The sequence below is a fragment of the Cryptomeria japonica genome, chromosome 3, assembly GCF_030272615.1.
Source record: "Cryptomeria japonica chromosome 3, Sugi_1.0, whole genome shotgun sequence".
In the NCBI taxonomy this organism is placed as follows: domain Eukaryota; kingdom Viridiplantae; phylum Streptophyta; class Pinopsida; order Cupressales; family Cupressaceae; genus Cryptomeria; species Cryptomeria japonica.
Window position 1 is genome coordinate 142,518,358 of NC_081407.1, and position 23,949 is coordinate 142,542,306.

Here is a 23,949-nt window from a genome sequence, read left to right on the forward strand (position 1 = left end):
ACAACCTAGGACTCTTCACATTCCATATTTTTGCAACGTTTTTTTTTACAATATTTGCAAAATGACTCAACTTTAATTCCTATGACCCAAAATAGATATGAAATGGTCATTGAGGACCTTATTACATGTAATAAAAAATAAATTAAAAAAATCCCAACTTTATAATTTTGAAGCCTAATAAACCTAGGGTGCTTCCGCACCAAAGATTTTAATTCAAATATGGATGCTGATTCATACTTTCAAGCTTTTCCATTTTCAAGCATGATCATTCTATGCCTACCCTAGAAACAATATCATTGCACAAACCTCTTCATCATAACTTGTGAATCCCTTTGGTTCCATAATGGTTTTGTAAAGATAAATAATGCCTTTCAAAAGATTGAGAAGAGAACAACTATAAAAGAAGTTTTTCATTTGCAAATTTTTGATAATTTTGAATCACAGACAACTATCATTCAAAATATGAATCCTAGTATAGATTTAAATACCCCTATATAGTGGAAACCACACAATTGAATAAATATTTTCCTATAATTACCTTCCAAGAAGGTCTCCTTGGGGTTATGCTTTATATTTAGAGGGTATAAAAAAAGCAAATGCAAAAAATGGAAATAGAGGTTATTATTCTAACTCTATTAGTGTAGGTTTTTGATTTTTTGCTTATTTTAGGGGGTATTTATTTTTCCTACACATATTATTTAAGCTTACTTAGGTTATTAGGAGTGTTTAATATGAGGAAATGTGGCACAATACTTCAGCTACATGTGTAACTCCCACCTACTCATGGGTAGTTGAGTTATACACCCTCTTTTGGCTTGTTGTGCCACCTCACATAGCCACTATTTTGTCATTTCTTAAGTAGGTTATGGGGTAGTTGTGTTTCTCACCCTCTTTTGACTTTATATGCCACCTTTATAACTCTTTTTTTGTTTTCATATAAGGAGGTTATGCCACATGTTTTGACATTTACCAAGTAGGTTAAACCTCCCACTTTTTATGGGGAGTGGGAGTTAATGCACCTCTTGGATGTATGTGCTATTATTTTTTTATATGATAAGCACTATACTCCCACCTTCACTATTTCAGTGATAGTTCATTGAGAGTGTTCTCAAAATTCTCTTCTTTGTCTCTTTTTTTCTCTCATTTCAAATTTCTCTTCATTTAGCTATTTTGATCTTCGATCATCTGTTGCTTGGAGTTGCATGTGATCTATGACTAACATCAGATCCTGGCTCAGTTCTTGCTTCTCATAGAATCTAACATGGTACTAGAATCATGTTGTCTAGTATAGTTCATTGTTTTTCTAAATTTTTTAGAGAGATTTTAGATAATTAGATAGCTAATATTTTCCTTAAAAACTAAGTATGCTCTTCTCCTTCATTCTCATGTGACCTAGAGAATCAAATCAGTTTAAAGGAAAGTAAGCTTCTAGTTAACATGGTTTATATATACATTTGTTCCTATGAAATTTGGGTGATTGTAGCTTTTTGGTAATATTGGAAGCTTTTTCAACATTTCTAGAGAGTCCAAAAGGCTTGAAAAAGTCAAAAGTGACTTTTATTTCACCAAAATCAGAGTGATTTTTTTACTAAGAGTTGTTTTCATTTTGGCTTCAGAATTCTAGCTTCCACTCATTCGCAAGAAAAATGATTTCTAGGTTTTTTTCCAACATAAAAAAAAACTTCTAGGTTTTTGTTCTTGTTTCCATATAGTTAGTAAATTTTTCAAAAAATGAGTTCAAATTGAGTGTGCATCATTTTTTAACTGGTAGTCTTAGCAACTTTTTAAAAAGTTGCATAATTTTTGCTTCAGGTGTTGGATTTTCGCAAACGAGTACTTGATGAAAATGTAGAGAGGAGAACACTCCATCCACATAGATTTGTGTAGGGGAAAAAGTGACACTAAGCAAACATGCCCTAATCTCACTTTCAATCACACACTTGTGGAATACAAAAGAGCCTAGAGGTATCACACAATTGGCTACTTCTTTTTGTGGAAGAAAGAGCCACGGGCTACCTATTAGGATTTCTATTCCTTTGTTGCAAATGATAGATAAAATGATGCAAGTTCAACTACTAACCTCAAAGTGCAAGTATGAACTAATAACAAAATTGCAGAATTGATGTTAAACAATGGAAAGCTGCAAACACAAGGACAAGACAAGAATGCAAATGCGTACCCGAAGTTAAAATCTAAGTGAAAATGTTCGGAACGGGGCGCGGGCGCCACTGTCCTGATTTTGCTCCTGAAACTGCACCTGAAACTACTATTTGGTAACCTGAAAAGTTGTCTAAAACTTGCTGTCTGACAGAAGGACCAGGGCGCCCAACGCCCCTATCCCAGGGACCAGGGCGCCTAGTGCCCCTGTCCTGGTAGGACCAGGGCGCCCCACGCCCCTATCCTGGTCTTTTTCTCTAAAATTCGGTGTGAAGTTCAGTCTCCGTCTGCTTCCGTCGGATCTGCAACTTGCGGCGTCGTCCAAATCCCGAAACCTGCACTTATGTCTGAAAAGGTATGGTGGGCGGCTATATAGGGTTTTGCCTTAGTCAAACCCCTGCTTTGGTGATTTCCACCTCCATGAATAGCCAAGTTGTATTGTAAAAGTAGTGTGTGTGCAAGATCCTAAAATGCAAGTAAGCAAACTAGAGCAACCTAGAAAGTAAACCCTAATTGCTTGTAAATGATAATGTAAATGCTCCAAATCAAGATGTAAAGAGATCTAAAGCATGAATACAAGTGATATAATGAGGCTTATGCAAAGACATGAAAACAACATGAAATCATACCCAACCCCAAGGGAGGGATACAAGCCAATCTTCAGTCGGTGATCCCTTATTTCTCTTCAATGTCTTCAAAGCCCTAAATGGATGAATGAAATTGATGAATGCTTGATGGATGGATGTTGAATGTTGTTGAAGTCTTCAAAGATCTGCTCTTTCACTGCATAGAAGGCCCTTGAAACCAAAATTTGGATCCTTTCAAATGAAGAAAGAGAGCTCTTATATATGAAACCCTAGGTCTTAATTTCAACTTTTGGCCAACCTAGAGATTGAATCTCCCGCCAATTTCTTGGGGTTAAGCTTTATTTTATGATTGGATTGCGCTCCTAAAATTTCAGGAAAAATGTCCAGGACCATGTGCACGCCGGGCGCCATGGTCCTGACAACTTTTCACCAAATTTTCAGGGCCATCAGATATGATGATTTTAGAGAGAATCCTGAAGTTACAGCTGATTTCAAGATGTTTTGACCCCCGAAATCAAGCCCCCAAGTTCAAAATATGACCTAATTAGGGTTTTTGATTAAATGATGTATTAGAGGAATAAAATGAAAGGGGCACACTTTAATGAAAAGGGCCCAACTTTATGATATGGAAGATGATGAAATAGGACCTTAGACCTAATTACTTTAATTAATTAAGTGCTAAAGGGGAAATGCAATGCAAAATGCAAAATGCGCCAAGGCGGGTGCTAAACTAGGTGTGAAATTGTACCACCCTAGCAAGTGCGTACAATTTACGACGCTACAAGATTTCATTAATTTTTTTGTCATTTTCCATCTGATATTGTAGGTTGAATCAATTACTTTTTTTTCTCTCTTCAACAGGCCATATCTTTCACCTCAGAACTCTATTTTTCAAAAACGAATAGGTGTTGGAAAGTTATTGAAGAGAAATACAAAACTATAAGGCTATTTTTAAAAGATTTTGTATCAGATTTATTTGTATTAAAAATTTCTATTTCTGGATTGGAGCCTTAGAAAGCATTATAATCTAATAAAAGGCCTTGTAAATGCATTAATTATAAAGTGCCAACCTTTTATTATTTGGGGGGGGGGTGATTTTTGAGACTAGTGGAAAGGAGGAGGGTGTTTTGCATGTCTTCTTTCTTGCACTCTTCTTAGATATTTGCAATCTTATTTTCTACTATAATGGATGCATCTACAATTCCTCTTTTAACACCATATAATTACTTTGAATGGAAATCTATGATGGTAATCTATTTGAAAAGGCATGGATATCATCGTATTACAATGGGACTCTAAACCGAACCTCAAGATTATATAAAAAAGATAAAATGGTTTAACGAATGTGATGAATTCTTTGGTACTCTATGTATGTCAGTCTCTCCTAACCTTCTTTTCCACATTGAATCTGCTACTACACCAAATGGAGTGTAGACCACTTTAGAAAACCTCTTTGGTAAGTAGGATAAGTTAAGAGGTCATTAGTTAGAGAATGAACTCATAGGGTTGAGTCCAATAAATTTTGAAACTATACAAGACTTCTTCACAAAAATCAAATCAATAAGATTATAGTTGGAATAGTGTGGAACTAAGAAGTATGATGAACAATTGATCTTGAGCATTCTTTCTAAGTTTGGTCCTAACTATTCAGTGTTTGTTTCTACATTTTTATGCTACAAAATGTGCCCTAGGTACCACATTCAAAATGCCTTCTCTAGATGAATTTGTTGTAGAGCTCACTAGGGAGTAGGACAAATTTATTCAAATGGGTACAATAAAGTCCTCTAAGTCACATGCCTTAGCTGCAAATCAAGGCACAAAAGAAAATAAAGTGTTTAGTAAGTAAGATAAGAAACCAAACAACTAAGGAGAGAAGAAGAAAGATCAGAAATTTGCTACTTCAAAAGTAGATAATTAGATCTCTTCATTAAAAGGTGAACAACCTAAGAAGGAGAAGGTTAAGTATTTTATTGTAAGAGGCCTAGCCATGATAAACATAAGTGTTTAAAGAAATAAATTGATCACCTTTCCCATCTTCTAAAAAAGAATAATATCAAGGTGCCTGATTCAGTCAAACAAAATTCATCAAAAGGATATTCTAAGGACATAGACAAGAGTAAGGGGAAAGGAAAGGGTAAGGCCCTAGTTGTTGTTCTTTCACAACCAAATTCTTGGATAATTGACTTAGGTGTTTCGCACCACATGGATCTTTCAAAACATGATTTTACCTCTTTAGATCCATGTGCTATACCTTCCATACTAATGGGTGATGACACTCATGTTGAAGTGCATGGGAGAGGGTCTGTTAATGTGGGTGAAGGAATATTTCAGGGTGTCCTTTGTATTTCATATTTATCAACCAATCTCCTATCATTTTATCAAATCACTCACACTAGTTTTAGCAAGCAAGTAGAGGTCACACTAGATACAATGATAATTAGTGAAATGCATAATAAGTCTATTGTTGTTGTGGGGAAAATAGACCATCAATCAAGATTATATCAATTTTCTCACTTCGTTATTGACTCTCGTTCAACAATATTACTCACTCATGCAAATGAGGTTAGTTGTTTGTGGTATCAATGGTTTGGCCACTTGAACTACCAATACTTGCAACAACTTAGTTAATAGGACATGGTTTTAGGGTTTCCTTCTATTCAATTTTCTGATGGAGTTTGCCAAGGATGCATTCTTGGTAATCATCCAGAGGAGAAGTATGATAAAGGAAAAGCATAGAGAGATACACAACTATTGAAGTTGGTATATAGTGACTTGGTAGGACAATTTCAATAATCATCCTTCAGTAGGACTGGATATGTCTTGACATTTATTTATGACTTTTCTAGATACACATGGTTTTAATTTCTGAAACAAAAGTTTGAGGTATTCGGGAATTTTCTAGATTTCAAAGATTTTGTAGAGAAACAATAGATAGGAAGTTCATCAAGATTCCACATACAAATAATGGGGGTGAATACATTAATAATGAATTTGAACTATTTTGTGCTTCAAAAGGTATGAACATGTAGCACATGGTTCCATAGAGTCTTAGCAAAATGGTGTCGCAAAATGCAAGAATAGTTTCTTGAAGGATATGGCTAATTGTATGATTCACTCCAAGTATTTGGCACCTCATTACTAGGAAGAGGCCATCAACTATGCATGTTACATTCACAACTGAGTTCCTCACAAAGCTTTGGGGGGTAAACTCCTTTTCAAGCTTGGATTGGTCAAAAACCCAAAATTAAGTACTTTAGAGTGTTTGGTTCTCTTGCATGGGACCATATTCTAGTAGAGAAATACAAGGATATGGATCTTCACAACAAGCCTTGCATATTTTTTGGCTATCTAGATGATGTCAAAGGGTATAGGTTTCTCAATCCCACCACTCATGAGTTGTTCATTGAGAGGAGTGTTCATTTTGAGGAGAGTTCTTCTAGGTCTTCTCATACCACTTTTTAATCCACTATCACATTGGAGATATTGCATCATGATGATAATTATTCAAAGGATCTTAATCCTCATAATCTTGATGAGGAATCTTCTTCCTCCACTTCAAATGGTGACAATGATGATGAGGATTCATGTTTCTCTCATAGTCATCATTTGAAGGTTGATGATTCTCCCCCAAACTCTCCACCCTTAGTGCCTCTTTGGGCTTGACAAAAAATTGAGTCAACTGGTGATTGTTTGGGTGATCCATCAAATACAAGAAGAACTAGGCCACAATTTCATCAAGATCGACATCTCTTTATTGCTTCAGCTCCTGATCAGCTTCATGTGTTCTTGAGTGGGATTCTATAATGCAATAAGAGTTCAATTCTAAGGAATCACTCATGGGATTTAGTCCCTCTTCCTAAGGGAAGGAAACTTTTTTGATGCAAGTGGATCTATCAATTTTTTTGTGGAGTAGATGGGTCAGTTGATAAGTCTAAGGCTCGCTTGGTAGAAAAAGGATTCTCCTTGGTTCCTAGGATTGACTACTATGATACTTTTGCACTAGTTGCTAAGATGAATTCCATTCGACTTGTCCTTGCTATAGTTGTAGCCCATCATTGGGAAGTTCATTAGATGGATGTGAAGAGAACCTTTTCTTCATGGTGACCTTTAGGAGGAAATCTACATGGAGTAGCCACAGGGGTTTGTTCAATATCCTTCACTTGTGTGTCAACTTCAAAAGTCTCTCTATGGCCTCAAATAGGCTCCTCGAGCTTGGTATGCCAAGATGGACTCAAATATTTTGACAGTTGGTTTCAATCGATGCCATTTTTATCCAAACATATACATTCTATAACAAGATAAAATTCTCACATTTCTAGTTCTCTATGTTGATGACTTTTTGATCACAGGGAGTTACACATCCACCATAAAGGCAATGGAAACTGCTCTACATGATATATTTTTAGTGTCAGACTTGTGTATTTTGCATTACTTCTTAGGAATTGAGATCACTCACCCACCTTTAAGTATCTTCCTTGGACAACCCAAGTATGCACTTGATATGCTCTCAAAATTTTGCATGGCTAATTGTAAGCCTGCATCGACTCTATTTTTATTAAGGGTCAAACTTGAGGCTAAGTGCTCTTCACCCTTGGTTGATGGCACTTTATATCGATAACTTATTGGGAGTCTCATCTACTTGACTCATATGAGACCCGACATTTATATATTGTGGGAATGGTCATGTGATTCACGTAGGAGCCACATGAGTTACCTTGGAAAGCAGCTAAGTGGGTCCTCCACTACATTTAGGGTACTCATAATTATATAATTTAGTATGCAAAAACCATGTATATTGACTTGGTTGGATATATAGATGCAAATTGTTCAGGTGATTTTTAGGATCACAAGTCTACTTTGGGGTATTTCTTCTCACTTGGTTCTTGTCCAGTTTGTTGGTTGAGCAAGAAGCAATCTGCAATTACTCTTTCCTCAACAGAGGCTGAGTATAGAGGGGTAGTCAATGCAACCACTGAGGCTTTTTGGCTTCAAAATATTCTCATTTAGTTTGGTATTCCAGTCAGAAAACTTACAATCATCTTTTGTGATAAGCCGAGTGCTATACAGATCTCAAGAGATCCTGTTCATCACGAGAGGACGAAATAGATTGAGATACATATGCACTACATTAGGGATCCGATATAGGATGGCATCACTAATCTTAAGTATTGTTCTATATTAGAGTAGACTACAATCATATTCGCCATTTCCTTCATCGAAAGCAAGTTCCTTCATTTGCAAGCTTTGCTTGGGATGCGATAGGTGTCTTCTTTAGGAGGGTCTTCTTAGTCCTTCAATTTTTCTCTCTCTATTTAGGGGGGATATTCCTCTTAGGGAGGCTTATTCTTTTGGGAGAGATATCTATGTACATGGGTACCTAACATGGCCTCGTTTGTCGGGACCCATCTTTCACCCATTTAAGCTATGCTTAAGGAGGGCTATTAGTGTAGGTTTTTTATTTTTCCTTATGTTAGGGGTTATTTATTTTTCCTACAAATATTATTTAAGCTTACTTAGGCTATTAGGAGTGGTTAATATGAGGACATATGGAAAGATAATTTAGATACATGTGTAACTCCCACCTACTCATGGGTGGTTGAGTTATAGACCCTCTTTTGGTTTGTTGTGCCACCTCACATAACCACTATTTTATCATTTCCTAAGTGTGTTATGGGGTAGTCGGGTTTCTCACACTCTTTCATATTTATGTGCCACCTTTATAACTCCTTTTCTTTTCATGTTAGGAGGTTATGCCACATATTTTGGCATTTATCAAGTAGGTTAAACCTCCCACATTTTATGGGGAGTGGTAGTTAATGTACTTATTGGATGTATATGCTATTCTTTATCTATATAATAAGCACTATACTCTCACCTTTACTAGTTTAGTGATAGCTTGGTGAGAGTCTTCTCAAAATTGTATTATTTGTCTCTATTATTCTCTCATTTTAGGTTTCTCTTCATTAACTTATTTTGATCTTCCATCATCTGTTGCTTGGAGTTGCATTTGATCTATGCCTGACATTAGATTCTGGCTTGGTTCTCACTTCTCACTTGGAGTTGCAAGCTCAGAGTTCTTGGAGAGAAATTTGGGACGTATAGTGACGTGGATATCAACATGGAAGAGCTTGTTGCAGCTGACGGGGTTAGTGATGGATTTGCCAAGGTAGGGAAAGTGGACATTATGGGTGGTGTGACTGATGTGAACATCGTAGGGGCTGGTGGGACCAAATTCAGTTTTGGGTGTAGGTTCTATTCACTAGATGGCATGATGAATGGCTACTTAATGCACCCACAAATGGCCACAAAGGGTTCATTTACAACATCATGGCCTGAGGATTTCATCTGCTAGGTAGCAAGAGAAATATTGCACAATTTTCAATGGAAGTTGGAAGCTATTGAGAAAGTGGAAGTGTAACACCATAATTTGTGTGCAAATCATGCCCAAATGCAACAACAATTTTATGAAAAAGATAAGAAGGGAGAATTGCCAATCTTGGCTTCCTAGTTCATGAACGCGAAAGGTTTCTATGAGACAAATTGTTCCCCTGAAGTAATGAGCACCATCTAAGATTGGTATTTCTCTCTTCCTTTCTTAGAAAGATTTCTATCGTCAAATGTTCCCTATCCCAAAAATATTTTGCTCTATAAGGGAGGTCCAATAGTTTGGAAATTGAGCTATTCTTACATACTGTAGTGTCATAAATTATCATCGGTCCAATTTACACCTCATGTTTTTGTGCCTACTTTTGTGTGTCCTATCCTCATCTCCTTTATAGGTCCATTTGTGTCTATTCTCTAGCTTTGAGACCATGAACAATATTTTGTGGGTCCTACCATGGGATACCCCCCCTCTTTCAACATTATTTTAGTTTTGATTGTGGTGGGACTAGGGTGTGAGCGACCTAGTTTGGACCATGGTGCCACAAAATGCCATGGTCTTGCTCAATCCGACCCAAATTTGAAATAGGGTTGGGGGTATATCTCATCAATAAGATTTGATCCTCATGACTCTGCATGACCTTTGGAGATTGGCCTAATAGATAATTTACCTAGGAGCCCCTATATAAAGATATTATATCAATCCATTTTAGATCTAAGTCTCCATCTACTAGTAATCTGACATTTGTGCATTCGTGAAGCCTTCATCAAGTATTTTCAAAGATCTTCAAGGCTGCATATTCATCATTTAAGCATTGTGGATCAAAGTCATGTTAGTTCTTATAAAAGCATGTGTGTGTGATTAGAGTTTTTTCATGTTCATACCATTTCATACAACATTTGTGATTACATTCAAAGAGAAAAACATCATCATCAGCAAGTGTAGATATGAGGTATATCTATTTAGCATTTATTTTAATATTTACATTATTTCATTCAAGGTCCCCTATTCCCCAATTATTTCCCCCTTATTTCTATGTGCAGGAAATAGGTACAAAGATGTGTTTGGGAGGATTGACATAATTCACAGAGATGAACAAGTTCAACTTTTAGAGGCGAGAAATTCAAAGGACCATGGTGAATTGACACTACCTATTCCCAAAAAATCAACTTGAACTTATGGGAACAAATCCATGACATATTATTTTGCCCATATTCAAGTTGGTGTCTTTGTACGACATTTGTAGCTCACTATTTCGGCTCGATCTCTTCAATAATCACTATTTTGCCCCAATATTTAACAATTCAATCCAAGGAGGAGAAGCCCCTATCTAAGGAGCCTGGAATATGATTAGAATCTTGGTCTTGCAAGGATAGATCTATTGTATTCCTCTCCTCAATGTAATTATTTTAATTAGGTCATTTAGTGGTTTTATTGTATTAATTTAACCCTAACCCTAATTTTCCACCATTACATTTTGAATCGACTCCTTACACCACTATTTCTGATTTGTATTCTTAGAAATGATTTGTGGGCATTTTAATTTTCAAGCTTGCACTCATAGATTATATTTTTAACCAAAAGTTCATAAATTTAGAGGCATAAAAACCCTAATTTATTTTGGTTAATTTGATTTGTGGATTACATAATTTGCAACTTTTGTTTTCAGATCTTATCTTAGGCATTCATAATGTCACTTAATAGATCTAATTTATTTACCATTTCACATATGATTACATTTTTTTTACTTATATCTATAGACGTATAAAAATGACCACTTTCTTAAGTGAATATTTAATATTCATTTTACTCTCATTCCTCTATTTAATTATATTTAATTTAATTAAATTATCCACATTCATCTATTTGATTAAATAAGTTATTCAATTTATTTAATTAAATTCACCTAAGTCTTTTCTACCCCTTTAATTAAATAAATCACTTTATTTAATTAATTCCCCTTTATCCCCTTTTAATTAAATTGTTCATTGCAAATAAATAAATCTAATTTATTTATTTAAAACCCCCACTTGTATTTATGCAAGTTGCATCTATTTTAGTTGAAATAAAGTAATTTATTTTAATTAAAATTACCCTCCATCCACTTGCATCTTCCTACATCTCCCACTTGCCTCTCTAAACCCCCTTCTAGATTCTTCTAATCAATTCTAAATTAGCCTAACCCATCCTCTAAATATTGTCACATTCCTAAATAAAGGGAAGTCACTTCTCAAACCTTCAAAGTCTTTGAAAACCATTAAAAGCTTTATGTCTTCAACAAGTTAACCTTGAAAGTATTCTAAACTATTAATGGTTAACTCAACCCTCTTGCATGATTAGAGACTTTCTCTCTAACTCAACCCTCATCTAACCCAAGGGTCTCATCAAGCATTCATTGCTTTGACCATGGTTATTCCTTTAACCCTTGCACAAGAGTTTACCCTTTTGGTAAAAGCTTTATCCATTGGATAACCCTAACCTAAGCTTAGCCCTTACCTCCTAAGGTAACCATGAGGTCTTCTCAAGCATTTAATGCTTCTTACATCTCTTCTCAAGCAGTCTTATGTTGACAATTGTCACCATTTCATTGGTGAGAATTTTAAACATGGATTGATAGCTTTCAATCCTGGCCCTTGTTAAGATTATCCAATCTTGACCCTTCATTGCCATGTTTTTCTTATAAATAGAGCCCTCTTTTCTCCATTTTCATCATCCAAGTTTCATGCATCTAGTCTATACATATTTTTATAAAGCATTGAGTCTCTCTTTTAATAGAAATCATCTAAACTAGCATTTTAGAAGTATTTCCATTATCATAATAATCATATTAAGCTAGTGTATCATGTTAGGATAGTTCTTTTACTAATCCTTTCATCTTATCATACTATACATGCTAGTTTAACTCTTATTTGTTAATATCTTGCACATTTAGGATTGCATTCATGTTAGATTGATCAAACATCCCTCATTCTCATGATTGTCATCCCTAAGTCACTTTGCTCAGTGATCTGAGAGCAAAGGAAATGGTTTGAGGGGTCTTGTGAGATATAGAACAATGGAACATCCCTTGGGAAGTTGAGTTATTCCATATAACTCCATAACTTGCACCAAGAGTCCCATTGGTGTGTGGACTAGTCCTGAATTTCTATTTTCCGTTTCATCACACCACTTTTCCCGCACACAATATCTATCAAAATCATGTGTTGGATAATGGTTTTTTTTCACTTTACCTTGCTTCTTTTCAATCATAGAACTTTGGCATATTGCATTTTTAGTATTTCAAAAATGTTTCCTATTAATCAACTAAATCTTAAATCTTTTATCCATGATGCATATTTTTTATGGTGATATTTTTAGGAAAACACATTACATATGTAGATCACATAAAAGCTTTTGTAGATAATCATAATCCTAGAGATGCTAATGAAAAACCTAATACTTATACCTCTGGTACCTCTCCTAGGGTATCTCATGTGAATGAAGAAAGGGGCCAATACTACTATCAATGATCTCTCTAATGGAGAACAAGCATTTAAGAGAAACATGGAACCATCTTATTCTCATACACATACCCTAGTGCAATGGGGACAAGGTCAAAATATTGGTGTTTCAATCTCTCTAAACCCCCCTTCTTCTCCTAGAGCTTATCTTAACCATCAAAACATTTGTTTCTTCCCAACCTATCAAAGAGGATATGCATGATGATAGAAAGGAGAATTTATGCACAAAGGATATTCATTCTTTATCTACTTCTCCCTTTATTCCTTCTAGGTGTACTTACACTACAAATTTTAAATAAATTCATTATAATACTCCTTCCTCTCAATTAGAAATCTCTTAAATAGGAGTGGTTATAACATTATATCAAAACAAGGTTATAGAGGGCAAGGAGTTGGAAAATATAAACAAGGAATTAAATTCTCTATAAACCCTCCTACACAAGATACTACCGAATGTCTAGGACATCCTCATCATTCACCTATGGATGATATCCTTATGGTTCAAAAAATTAAGGATTACTTTGCAAGACATAAACTCTATCATACATCTAAAGGTGCTTCTTCCTTAAACACTCCTTTTTGCTCACATCATCAAACTAATGACCATGATACTAATTATTGTCTATATTTTTAAAATATAATGCAAGGTCTCATTGATAATGGCATAGGCAAAATAATCTATAGAAAAAAATCCATCTTCTTCTAGCAACCCTTGTCCTACATCTCAAGAGACAAGACCTATTCCTATTAATGACAATGAGAAACTAGCTACTAGAATCTTTTGGATATTGAAGTAATATAAGAATGTTGTTTTTTCTTTCATTAGACTTAATCACAATTATAAGAATAAGGAAGGTGATGAACATTCTTATCATTGTAGTTAATATCATTATCTTGGAAATTGTAAAGAATTTAAAATATTTGTTAAAGGAAAATATGATAGAGCTCACATAGATCTTACAACTGACCTTGCACCCTTCCTTACTGAAGAGGTAGTGCCTTAGCACTCCATTCACCCTCCATGTTTCTCCTCACTCTATGAAACTAGTAGTTAACTTCATTGGGGGATCTTTGTCATGAGTGGTGATTCTTTTTCATTTTCAATCATCTTGGGGTAGTAACATAACTCATTCTTGCCTCTATGCTTGGGAGGCAAGAATATTATCTTATCTCCTATCTATACAAGGTTTCACTATTTCCTTTATGGGTTTCATTTCTCATAACTTGATGTCCTTTCTTGCATGAAATTATCCTTCATACAAGCACATGTGTGTTTTTTGGTTAGGATTTATTCCTTTCTTGAAATGGTCTCTTATGACTAATATCTCCTTAGAGGGGCATGTGATCCTTCATCTTAATTATACATCTCTCCTTTTTAAAGATTACCTCTTCTTTAGAGTTGCATTTTGAATATCTTGATGTGATGCAGGAGCATCCCTAGTTCTTGGCAATCTTGCATCACCCAAAAAAATATTTCCTTTCAGTTTCTTTGTTCTTTTCAACAGTTTTGTTTCTAAGAGTTACTAGATACCTCGGTGTTGATCATTTCTCTTGCGGAGCTAGATTTGAATTTAATTCTTGTTCATCTTTATTTTTCTAGATCCACATTTCATTTGGATCTCTTTCCGACAAGTTATCACTTCTGGATTGGTTGGCAATTTCCTGTTTTCCTCGGATGCTTGAGCTTAATGGCTAGTTGGTGTTCCTGGATCTTGTAGAGCGATTCCTTGATTTTTGGAGCTGAATTATCATGTGTGGGATGATCTTTAATGCCTAGCTAACCCTCTTGTTGGTTTGCACTTTGTGGTGATTCTTTTTTAAAGGATTTTGATCTCTCCTTTGGGTCGATCTATCTACACGTTTCATTTTCCTTTATTTGGGGATTGTGATCTTTCCTAGCCAACTCGGATGTTCCAAGATGCTATATAATGATGTATTTGGTTGTAGAAGATGAGTATTCAGGATATAGAACCATAGATTATAATTTTAGTCCTATGTTTCTTCCGGATTGATGCATATGGACATATTTATGTAACAAGGCAGTTGCCTGCATGTAAGTCGAATGTTACCAGTAGTTGCATTTGAATCAATGAATTGATCAATGCTTGATATGGAATTATCTCTCTCTCTCTCTCTCTCTCTCATGTTGTATTGTGTTGTTTTGATCTTTCTGCACTAACCAGACTTCCTCTTTGGGGATCCTCCTATCCGTGGCTGCACCATGATGTCTTTTCTTGCATTGAATATTCCTTCATGTGAGTACATAGTGAATTTTCTTATGTATAATTGTTAAGGCTCAAATTTGCACCCTACTAAACTACAAGTTTAGTAATTTGGCCTAACATGGGATTCACTTCTGCATGTGGGCAATGCGCAAACTTGAAATGAAACCTCCGGTTCCTAGGCCGGTTCCTATTGGATAAATCGCCTATTTTCTCTTCTAACAACTGAAAACTTGGTAGGAAAAGGGAAGAGAAAAGGAAAAATAAAAATAAACTAAGTAACTAGGTGATTCACCAAACTTTGAGGGAAACTAAAATGATAATGACAGGTCTCTAATTGCAAAAAATTTCTATTTTAGTGGGTAACACTTCTATTCTATATAGGCCTGCATAAATGTTTCACAGAAAGGTCCTAGACTGAGCAATCAAGGAAAATATATATTCACATAAAAGCTCCATGTTCTTGTGGACACAAACTGCAACCTGCAAACAAAATACACTTCTGCGACTAGGCTCTTGATGAGACAAAATAACAAGGAATAATACAATTCACTGGTTACCTCTATCAATCATGCTATGAACACAAAGATACAGAAAGAAAAGAAGGCTTGAAAAAGAAACTTAATAAAACCTTGCTCCAAAAGATGTTGTCATCATATATTCAATCTCCAAGATTGAGTTACAGAAAGTATACAAGAAAATATGCTAAGGATAAAATGTTGTCACGAGAGCCTTCTCTGCATAATCAGAACTAACTCCAAATGAAGTGTCTTTAGGCACTAAGTACAAAAAACCCCAACTGATTTGGGTCGGATGCAAGAAAAATGCCTCAAAAAGAGGAGTCTAGAAGACACCAAAGAGGGCTATAAACCTGGAAAAGTCTTCCTTAATAAATAATCAACCCAAAAGAGCACTAGAAACAGCCTCAAAACACTTAACCAAGTAATAAAAGCCCCCCAAAATGGTGGAAAAGTCCAACTTCGACCCTTTACCTAAAATTGCTCCAACCTCCCTAGATTTGCTCCATTTGGTTTCAAACAACCTCATGTTCCTATAAAGACGCTCTTGTCTCCAAAAATATCTCAACTCCTTTTGAATTCTTCCCAAGTGGTTATGAGTGATCCTATATGCTCTCCTTATGTCTCCAAACTGAAAAGACTTCTTTCAATGAAAGCCTTATCTCTCCTGAATTAACTCCTCCTTAAAAACTAAGTCAAAAGACTTAGTCTCCTTCTTGCATATGAGTATACCTTTTACATTTAGAATAATATTTAATTACAATTTATAATTGCATTGTAATTAAATATCTTTTACAAATAAATACCAGCTTTTGAAATAAGAATGAAAACAAAAATATAATAAAAATAAAACATATTTGATATTTTAATAAACATCCATTTATCAAATATGTCTGACTTTTATTATATTTTGAACATTTATTTAATCCCAGCGGACTTGAGGAAGAATTATCAAATATGACAAAGGGTTTTATAACCCTAAAAGTATCTCACTCCCATCGCATTTTCCTCATTTTGCAAAATGAAAACAACTTGGAAGGTTCTCGAGGGTTTGGTGCCGCCATGGATGAAGGTTGTTGGACTTTCTGGGTCTTGTCTTTAAATGCAAATTTTGTTTTTCACAGGTACGCAAATGACTCCTGATGAATGTTTCTCTATTAATATACCATTGCTGGAAGTACGAAGAGGGTTTTTTCCTTTTGTTTCTTCGAGATTTCAACTCTGTATAAAGCCCTTTTTTCTTTTTTTTTTTTAAAACATTTTGTGTGTAACTTACAATCATTGCATTTCGTGAGATGATCTGTCTGTATTTCACAGTTGTGTTGGTCAAGCCAATAATCAAGCCACTAGCCCATGTCATTGTTCCAAAAGATAGCATCAATTGCAAGTTGCCGAGCAATAGAGCTTGAATGAAATCTTTAGCAACTGAATTTTTACCAAGAGCTTTGGCAAAAAAAAAAAACTATATTCAATTCCATCTGCAATAAATAAGTATTCAGATCTACAGGTATGATAGAAGTGGTATGCAATGTTGTAAGATTCTTCTAATTACTCATCCATCGTGAACTGAAGTCCCATCCAGTTTCAGCAGTTGTAGCATCTGGGTGAAGACTGAAGAACAGTAGGGCATCCCCTTTGTTGGGCTTCACTGAATAGCCACGCTTGGCACATTCTGACCACGAATCATCTTTTGGCTGGCTCTGCTTTGATTCTGCATTAGGAAAGACAGTCTCTCCCCCCTTCACCACATCAGATAAATACATCAGCACTGTGGCAATTCTGTGACCACCCATGGCTTGATTGAGTTTATCATCAAAATGAGGTTCATATTTCTGGCCATTTTCGTAATGCAAAATCTGCATTGCCTCTCCATTTTCTTTTGGAAGAAATGTCCAAGCTGCAATCCTTTCCTCGATCCTTGCAACAATTTCATCTTGGCCTTTACTCAAGAACATTCCTGAGCTTGTTCGGATTTCACTCATAACACTTTTCCTTGACTCATTGTCTGCAACCATGGATTTCTCCATCTTGTCTCTTGACAATGCAATGAGATGATCACACTCTTCATCTGTAAGGAAATTCTTGTACAAAAAGGCCCTGGGATGCCAAGACAACTGAGTTACTCGAGCTGGATCAAAGCCAGAAGGTGGACCATATTTCAATATGGAAAGTTTAGACGCATCCTTGCTAGTTCTCAATGGTATCCTATACGTTTCACCGAGCCATCCAGGGAGCTCCATTGCAGACTCTGCAAATCGGCTATACATTGCCACAATTATCAATACTCCTGCAAACGGCGTCATGGCCGTTCAAATTTGAATCACCACAACAAAACCCAAGCTTTGCCATACCCAAAAGATCAGTTGTAGTAACCACCCACTTGCGCTAGTGTAACCAGTTTCGATTGCCCAAAACCCTCAAAATCCCCTTTGTGTTTGAATCATTAGTAAATAATGACTATTTGCCTTCTATTTCCATCAATAAAACCACATGCATAACCAACATTGATTGCAGTTTCTATCTTGTCTCCAGTCAAAACCCAAATTTTGATACCAGCTTGCAGCAAAATATGAATGCACGTGGGAACACCATCTTGTAGCTTGTCCCCAATTGCTACACACCCAAGTAAAATAAATTGTTCCTTGATTAACTCTGCAACTTGATGTATTCTCTGTTCTCGGTCAGTTAAAGAAGACCTTGCTTCTTGAAACATTGCATTCCATGATTGGTACATACTAAAATCAAGAAACCGGTAAGCAACACAAAGTGTTCTGATGCCTTCTGAAGAAAATTTTCCTAGGTGGTTCCAGGTGGCAACTGCAATTGGGCTCTTGTTGTCTTCCAATCTCTGATAAATGGCAGAGTCAGCACCCTTGCAATATAAAATCAGTTGGCCAGTTGGATGATCACATATAACAGACTGCCGTTTCCTTGAGTTGTTAAACTCCAAGACATTCAGTATTTTATATTCAACATCCTGTACAGAACCTGGTCCTTGAACATGTGATTCACGTACAATGACACTTGTGGTAGTTCTCCATAAAATATAAGACCCAGGGCAGCCAGCAAGAACATAGATCATAGCGGGCAGCCAGATTTCGACCTCATATCCTTTTATCCAAGTTGTCGTCACAGCAATTCAATTCCATGTAAGGAAATGAAGTTCGAGCACGGGCTCGTGACACTCATTTCATTACCAGTTGATTCTGATTTCATTGAAGTTCACTGTTTGAACATGCATTTAAAACTCAAATACTCTGTTTCTTTACCAACTTGCTGCATTGAATTGTTTATCTTCACGATGTGGTATTGACCCTTTTTAAATACTGTAAGGTTTCACATTGAAATAATATGTCCCTTAAAACAGTTTATTCATTAATATCTTCTTTTATGCATATCATGGATAGTAAAGTAAAAGGTTTCATATTTAAAACAAACATGTCCCTTTGATACTTCAGTTGGTTTCTTCATCATTCCACTTGATATTCTGAAATTAGTTACTCTAAAGGGTATGTCGGGCTCATAGCCGAAGGGAGCCTCGGTCAGGGGCACATGCCAATTAGAGTAACTAATTATCTGCACATGAAACAAACACATTAGCATAAACATTTCTTTTTCCTGAAGTAGTGATTTGTCTTTATCTTTCCCGCCCTTTCAAAACAGAAATATGATAGGCTATAATAAATGATATGTTGTAGGATAATCTTTCATTGCTTAGATCGGTTGGATCTAACACCTCTTCTTTTTTGTGCAGGAAAGTAGGAGTTTTTTAAAGTCTGAAGATCGAGAAAACATTCATAAGGGCAACGGGGCAGCCAATAACCAGTCAAAGCAACCCAAGGCAATGACTGGTTATCCTCACACTCATTATTTGATTCTATCCTTTTTTGTTTTGGATATGTAGGAAAGATAGAAATGCTAAGCTCACGGCTTGTGTGAGGTTTTAAGAAACTCAGTGTATATAAATATGCTTCAGATGCATGAACTCAATTTGTAATCTATCATTGTTCAATACAAATGAAAAATACGCCCTTTCTTCTTTTTAAACACTGCAATGTACCTTTTGTAAATGCAATCATTTGATAAATATGCATCCTTTGGCTAAAATTACATGGGTAATGAAATTTTAGATAACAATAATCTCTCCTTATAGGTTGTGTAATTCTTCTCATTGTCCGTACACTTTGGGGGCATTTATTTATCTTACCCCTTCTAAGGATCCACTTTTCCTTTGTTGAGTGTTGTTTGCTTATGATTTGATGTCATTCCTTGTGTGAAGTTGTTGTTTGCTCAAGGATTCTCTCTTATGCAAGAGGTGTGTATCCTTGGATAAAACTTCTTTTACACTTGGCAATGCATGTCTATTATAAACAAACCCCTTACTTTGGGTCAAAGTGTGTCATCCTTAATCAATAATCCCTTTCACTTAGCAATAGGAGGAAGGTAAGCATTCTTTTTCCACTTCCTTTCTTTTGGTAGAAGATGTTATGTTTGTTCAAGAAAATTCTCTTGGAGGAAGATGTCTTTTGAGCAAAGATATCTTCTCCTCCAAGGATCCTCTCTACACTTGTTGCAAGATATCTCTTTTTCAACTATCTTATCCTTGCTTATAAGAGAATCGCCTTTTTAACTTAGATTTATGAACATTGTTACCTAAAAGGATATCTCCTTACAGTTGAAGGTGGGTATCCTTGTTTCTATCTTCCTTAAGACATCAAGATAGGACTATGTTGACATTTTAAGCGGGGGACATACACATCGTCCTCTTTGTACTATATTGTATTATATTTTTGCATGTCTTAAATGGGGATTTCATTCTCAAAACCAGAGAATAAAATCTTACATGAGATGTTTCATACTTGAAACTAGACACATCATTTATATATGTCTTATACAGGGTGCAAATTCTTGAAACTAGATCAAACAAAATCTTACATAAGATGTCCTCAAAACTAGACATATATTTGTCTTACACGATGTTACAAATTATTGAAACCAGAGCAAACAACTCTTACATGAGATGTTCCCAAAACCAGACACACATTTTCTCATTTATTTCATGTCTTATATAGGTCATTGCATGCACAAAACTAGAGAAAACAAACTCTTATACGAGATGCTTAACACCTAAAACCAGATAGTTGCATATGAAGGATGAGTGGAACTAGCAAAACACTTATAGACTATTCCTACTCTCCTTCCTAACATGGATCACCTAGTAAAACACAACTAGAATGTGATATCCATGTCCACTCTCACTCTTCTTCTCATAGATCACCTAGAAAATCACAAATAGAGTGTGATATCCATGCCTCTTTTATTTTCTAAACATGAGCTCATAGCTTTCCTATTTATAGTTAATGATTTGATGTGTGGTCTTTCTCTTGTTATGTGATCACTTATGTTATTTTGATGGCATTTTCAAGAGTGATATTAGTGGTTGAGACATTTTGATTATCGAGATCTCTTTGGCTAGTTGAATTGAGTTATTGTTTTGGTTTTTACCTTTTGTGTTATTTTTTTTTAAGCCCTTGTCTTGTTTTGTGTGCCCCTGCATTCAATTGTGTGAGTTAAGATCCTAAGATTGGGGGCCTGCTTCCTTGAGAATAGTGATGTCTTAGACTCCTTGCGATCTCGCTCCTAATTTCTCCTCTCTTTCATCTTTCATCTACTTTACCGTGAGTATTTGCATAGGCTCACACTCCTGTTAAAGTGGGGGCTAAATGTAACGTCATAAATTTTCACCAGTCCAATTTACACCTCATGTTTGTACCTCTAATTTAGCATGTCCTATCTTCATCTCCTTTCTAGGTCTGTTTGTGCCTATTCTCTAGCTTTGAGGCCATGATAGTTTTTTGTGGGTCCTACCATGGGATACCCACCCTCTTTTAGTATTGTTTTGGTCTTGATTATGGTGAGACTAGGGCATGGAGTGCCCTTGTCTGGACCATGGCATACCAAAATGCCATGGTCCCACTTAATCCAACCCAAATTTGAAATAGGGTTGGGGCTATATCTCATCAGTAAGATTTGATCCACGTGGCTCTGCATGACCATTGGAGGTCGACCTAATCAGTAATTTGCCTAGGAACCCCTATATATAAAGATATTATATCAATTCATTTTAGATCTAAGTCTCCATATACAAGCAATCTAACATTTGTACATTCGTTAAGCATTCATCAAGAATTTTCAAATATCTTCAAGCCTGCAAATTCACCATTCAAGCATTGTTGAGAAAGGTCATGTCATGTAGTGTCCCTCCTCAGTTTATCTTTTGATCTATGCATTAGTAGGCTTGTTTAGACATGACAATAATACTTGGATGGCTTCTTATGACTTTGCACTTATCTTAGATGCTATTTTGTGATGTTAGACACTTCGTCATAGACATACGCTATATGATGATTATTATGATCGATTGTCATATCTTGGATCATTATGATAATAATGGGATTTATTATTATTGATTATGGGATAATATGGATATATGTTATTTGATAGATTTTATATGTGTACACATGCTTGATGACTTTATATGATTCATTATGTTGATGGTTTATGATTGATTAAGCACTAGATGATATTGTGGATAGTTTTATGTCGATTATGCATTTGAGGAGATTATTGACATACTAACCCCATCTCTTGTTTACATATACGATGAGATTCTTACTTGATGTGTCTGTCATTTTTAGACTATCTTCATGGTAGAATCAATGTCACATCACTCATTGTGAGTGTGATGTGCCATTGTGAAATTCTACTACGTGTCTGCCATTTATATATATGCATATATATGCACCATTGCTTTGTGGTTGCAGGATTTGCAAGTACTAGACACTTATTCCTCCTAGATTACTAGTTGCGAGCTTCTCCTGGTTACATAGGTGTGAGTGTGTCTTCATTCCCAATGGTATATGTGGTTTTAGAGTTGACACAAGTTTCCTTCACCTACTCTAGGTCTAAGTCGTTGCCAAGTTGGTTAGTCGGTTTGGTGAGTATGTTAGTATCTGATGATTTATTCGATTATATGTGATGATGTGATTTTTAATGTCTAGATTGATTGTTTGATTTATAGTATTTTGTCTATTTGATTGTTGGGTATTCAATCCTTAATTGTTTATTTATTTAATATCTAATTATGATTTATTTATTATTTATTATTTAATGGATATCTATTATTTATTATTTAATGGATATCTATGATTTATTTACCCCTTTATTTATTTGTAGCTTGCTTATGTCTATAGTTTAATTATTTATTCAGTATTAATATTTGTTGGTTATTTAATAGTTATGAGCCTTTAATAATTTATTTATTAATGTTTCCTTTAGATTATTTAATTAAAATGATTTTGTCTATAGTTCATCTATTTAATATAGTTGACTTTATATGCACTTGGGATATGTAAATACTCCTTGGTAAAATAAAAAAATGGATCACTGAAGTGCTGTTCTGGTTCCTCCCAAAACTGATGACCAAAACTGATCTTAGAAGACTACTCCCTCTGAGATATACATTACTTCTAATGTCCCTAGACATTTTTCACATCCACCTCTCCCCCTTTGACAACAATGCCAAAGACCGGGGCAAAAAAGAATAAGAAATGAAATTCTTTACAAACCAAAATGTGATTACCGATTCTAGATATACTTGAGAATATCTGGATAAGCACCCTTCAAAAATGTCAAATAAGTATCCCAACCAAATTTCAAAGTTCCCAAAAGTTCCCAAAATAGATACAAACCCATTTAGAATATAAGCGTGCAGTTCTTCCTCTGTTAGGGTTGGCAGTGTGGGCAAACTCATCTGTTCCATACATTCTCGTTTATGAAGTAATAAAGTATTTAGTCGGGGACTTACCAAACCTCTCAACTCTCTGGCCCGTCGGATTAACTTGTCTTTTTCCTTCTCTAGGGCTTAAGTTTTAGACTCTAAAAGAAAAATCTGTCCATCAACCATGTTGGTCAATGATTCAGTACCATCAAAACTGACTACAAGTTGTTCGAACTTGTCCTTATCCTCCTTAACTTTATTATCCAAATCTTTTGTTAGTTTTTCCATGTGAGTGCAAGACCGGTATATTCGACTACATTAATGAAGAGCCTCATCAATCCTTGTCATTTCATCTATTAGATTAGCCTTGTTGGATGTGATCATGTTATCACATATGACTTTCCTAGCTACATTATACCTCTCTACTAATTGCTGGTTTGAAGTTTGTTGAAGAGTTTTAAACTCTTTGGAAATATGCTCTGTCAAACCTTTCAGTTTTCCGGATGGGATTCCAATCTGATCTACCTTATATTGCAGTGAAAGATGCTGCAAAATCGGAATGGCCTGCTCAATAACCTACTTGTCTTTAGTCCCTTCCTTCCTTAACTTTTGAGATGCAACATACATCAATTTAAAACTGCTTAGCTACTCAATATTCTTCTATGCAAAATCAACTTGACTGGATGAGTCAAGTGCCAACAATGAATGACTATCCAAAATCTTCCTAGAGGATTCAACCTTGTGACTTGCACCGATGGCTTCACCACTTGGTGTAGTAAGTTGTTCAACATTAACCTCTTCAG

At 35.5% G+C, this 23,949-nt stretch overlaps 1 protein-coding gene across 1 annotated transcript; it reads right to left on the bottom strand.

Annotated features, from left to right (window-relative positions):
- Positions 1-16,841: 16,841 nt before the first annotated feature.
- Positions 16,842-17,838, bottom strand: LOC131874471 (probable prolyl 4-hydroxylase 7). The gene has a single exon (XM_059217862.1). It carries the CDS (start codon positions 17,667-17,669, stop codon positions 16,911-16,913), a length of 759 nt encoding a protein of 252 aa, XP_059073845.1. The 5' UTR covers positions 17,670-17,838; the 3' UTR covers positions 16,842-16,910.
- Between the last annotated feature and the right edge of the window lie 6,111 nt (positions 17,839-23,949).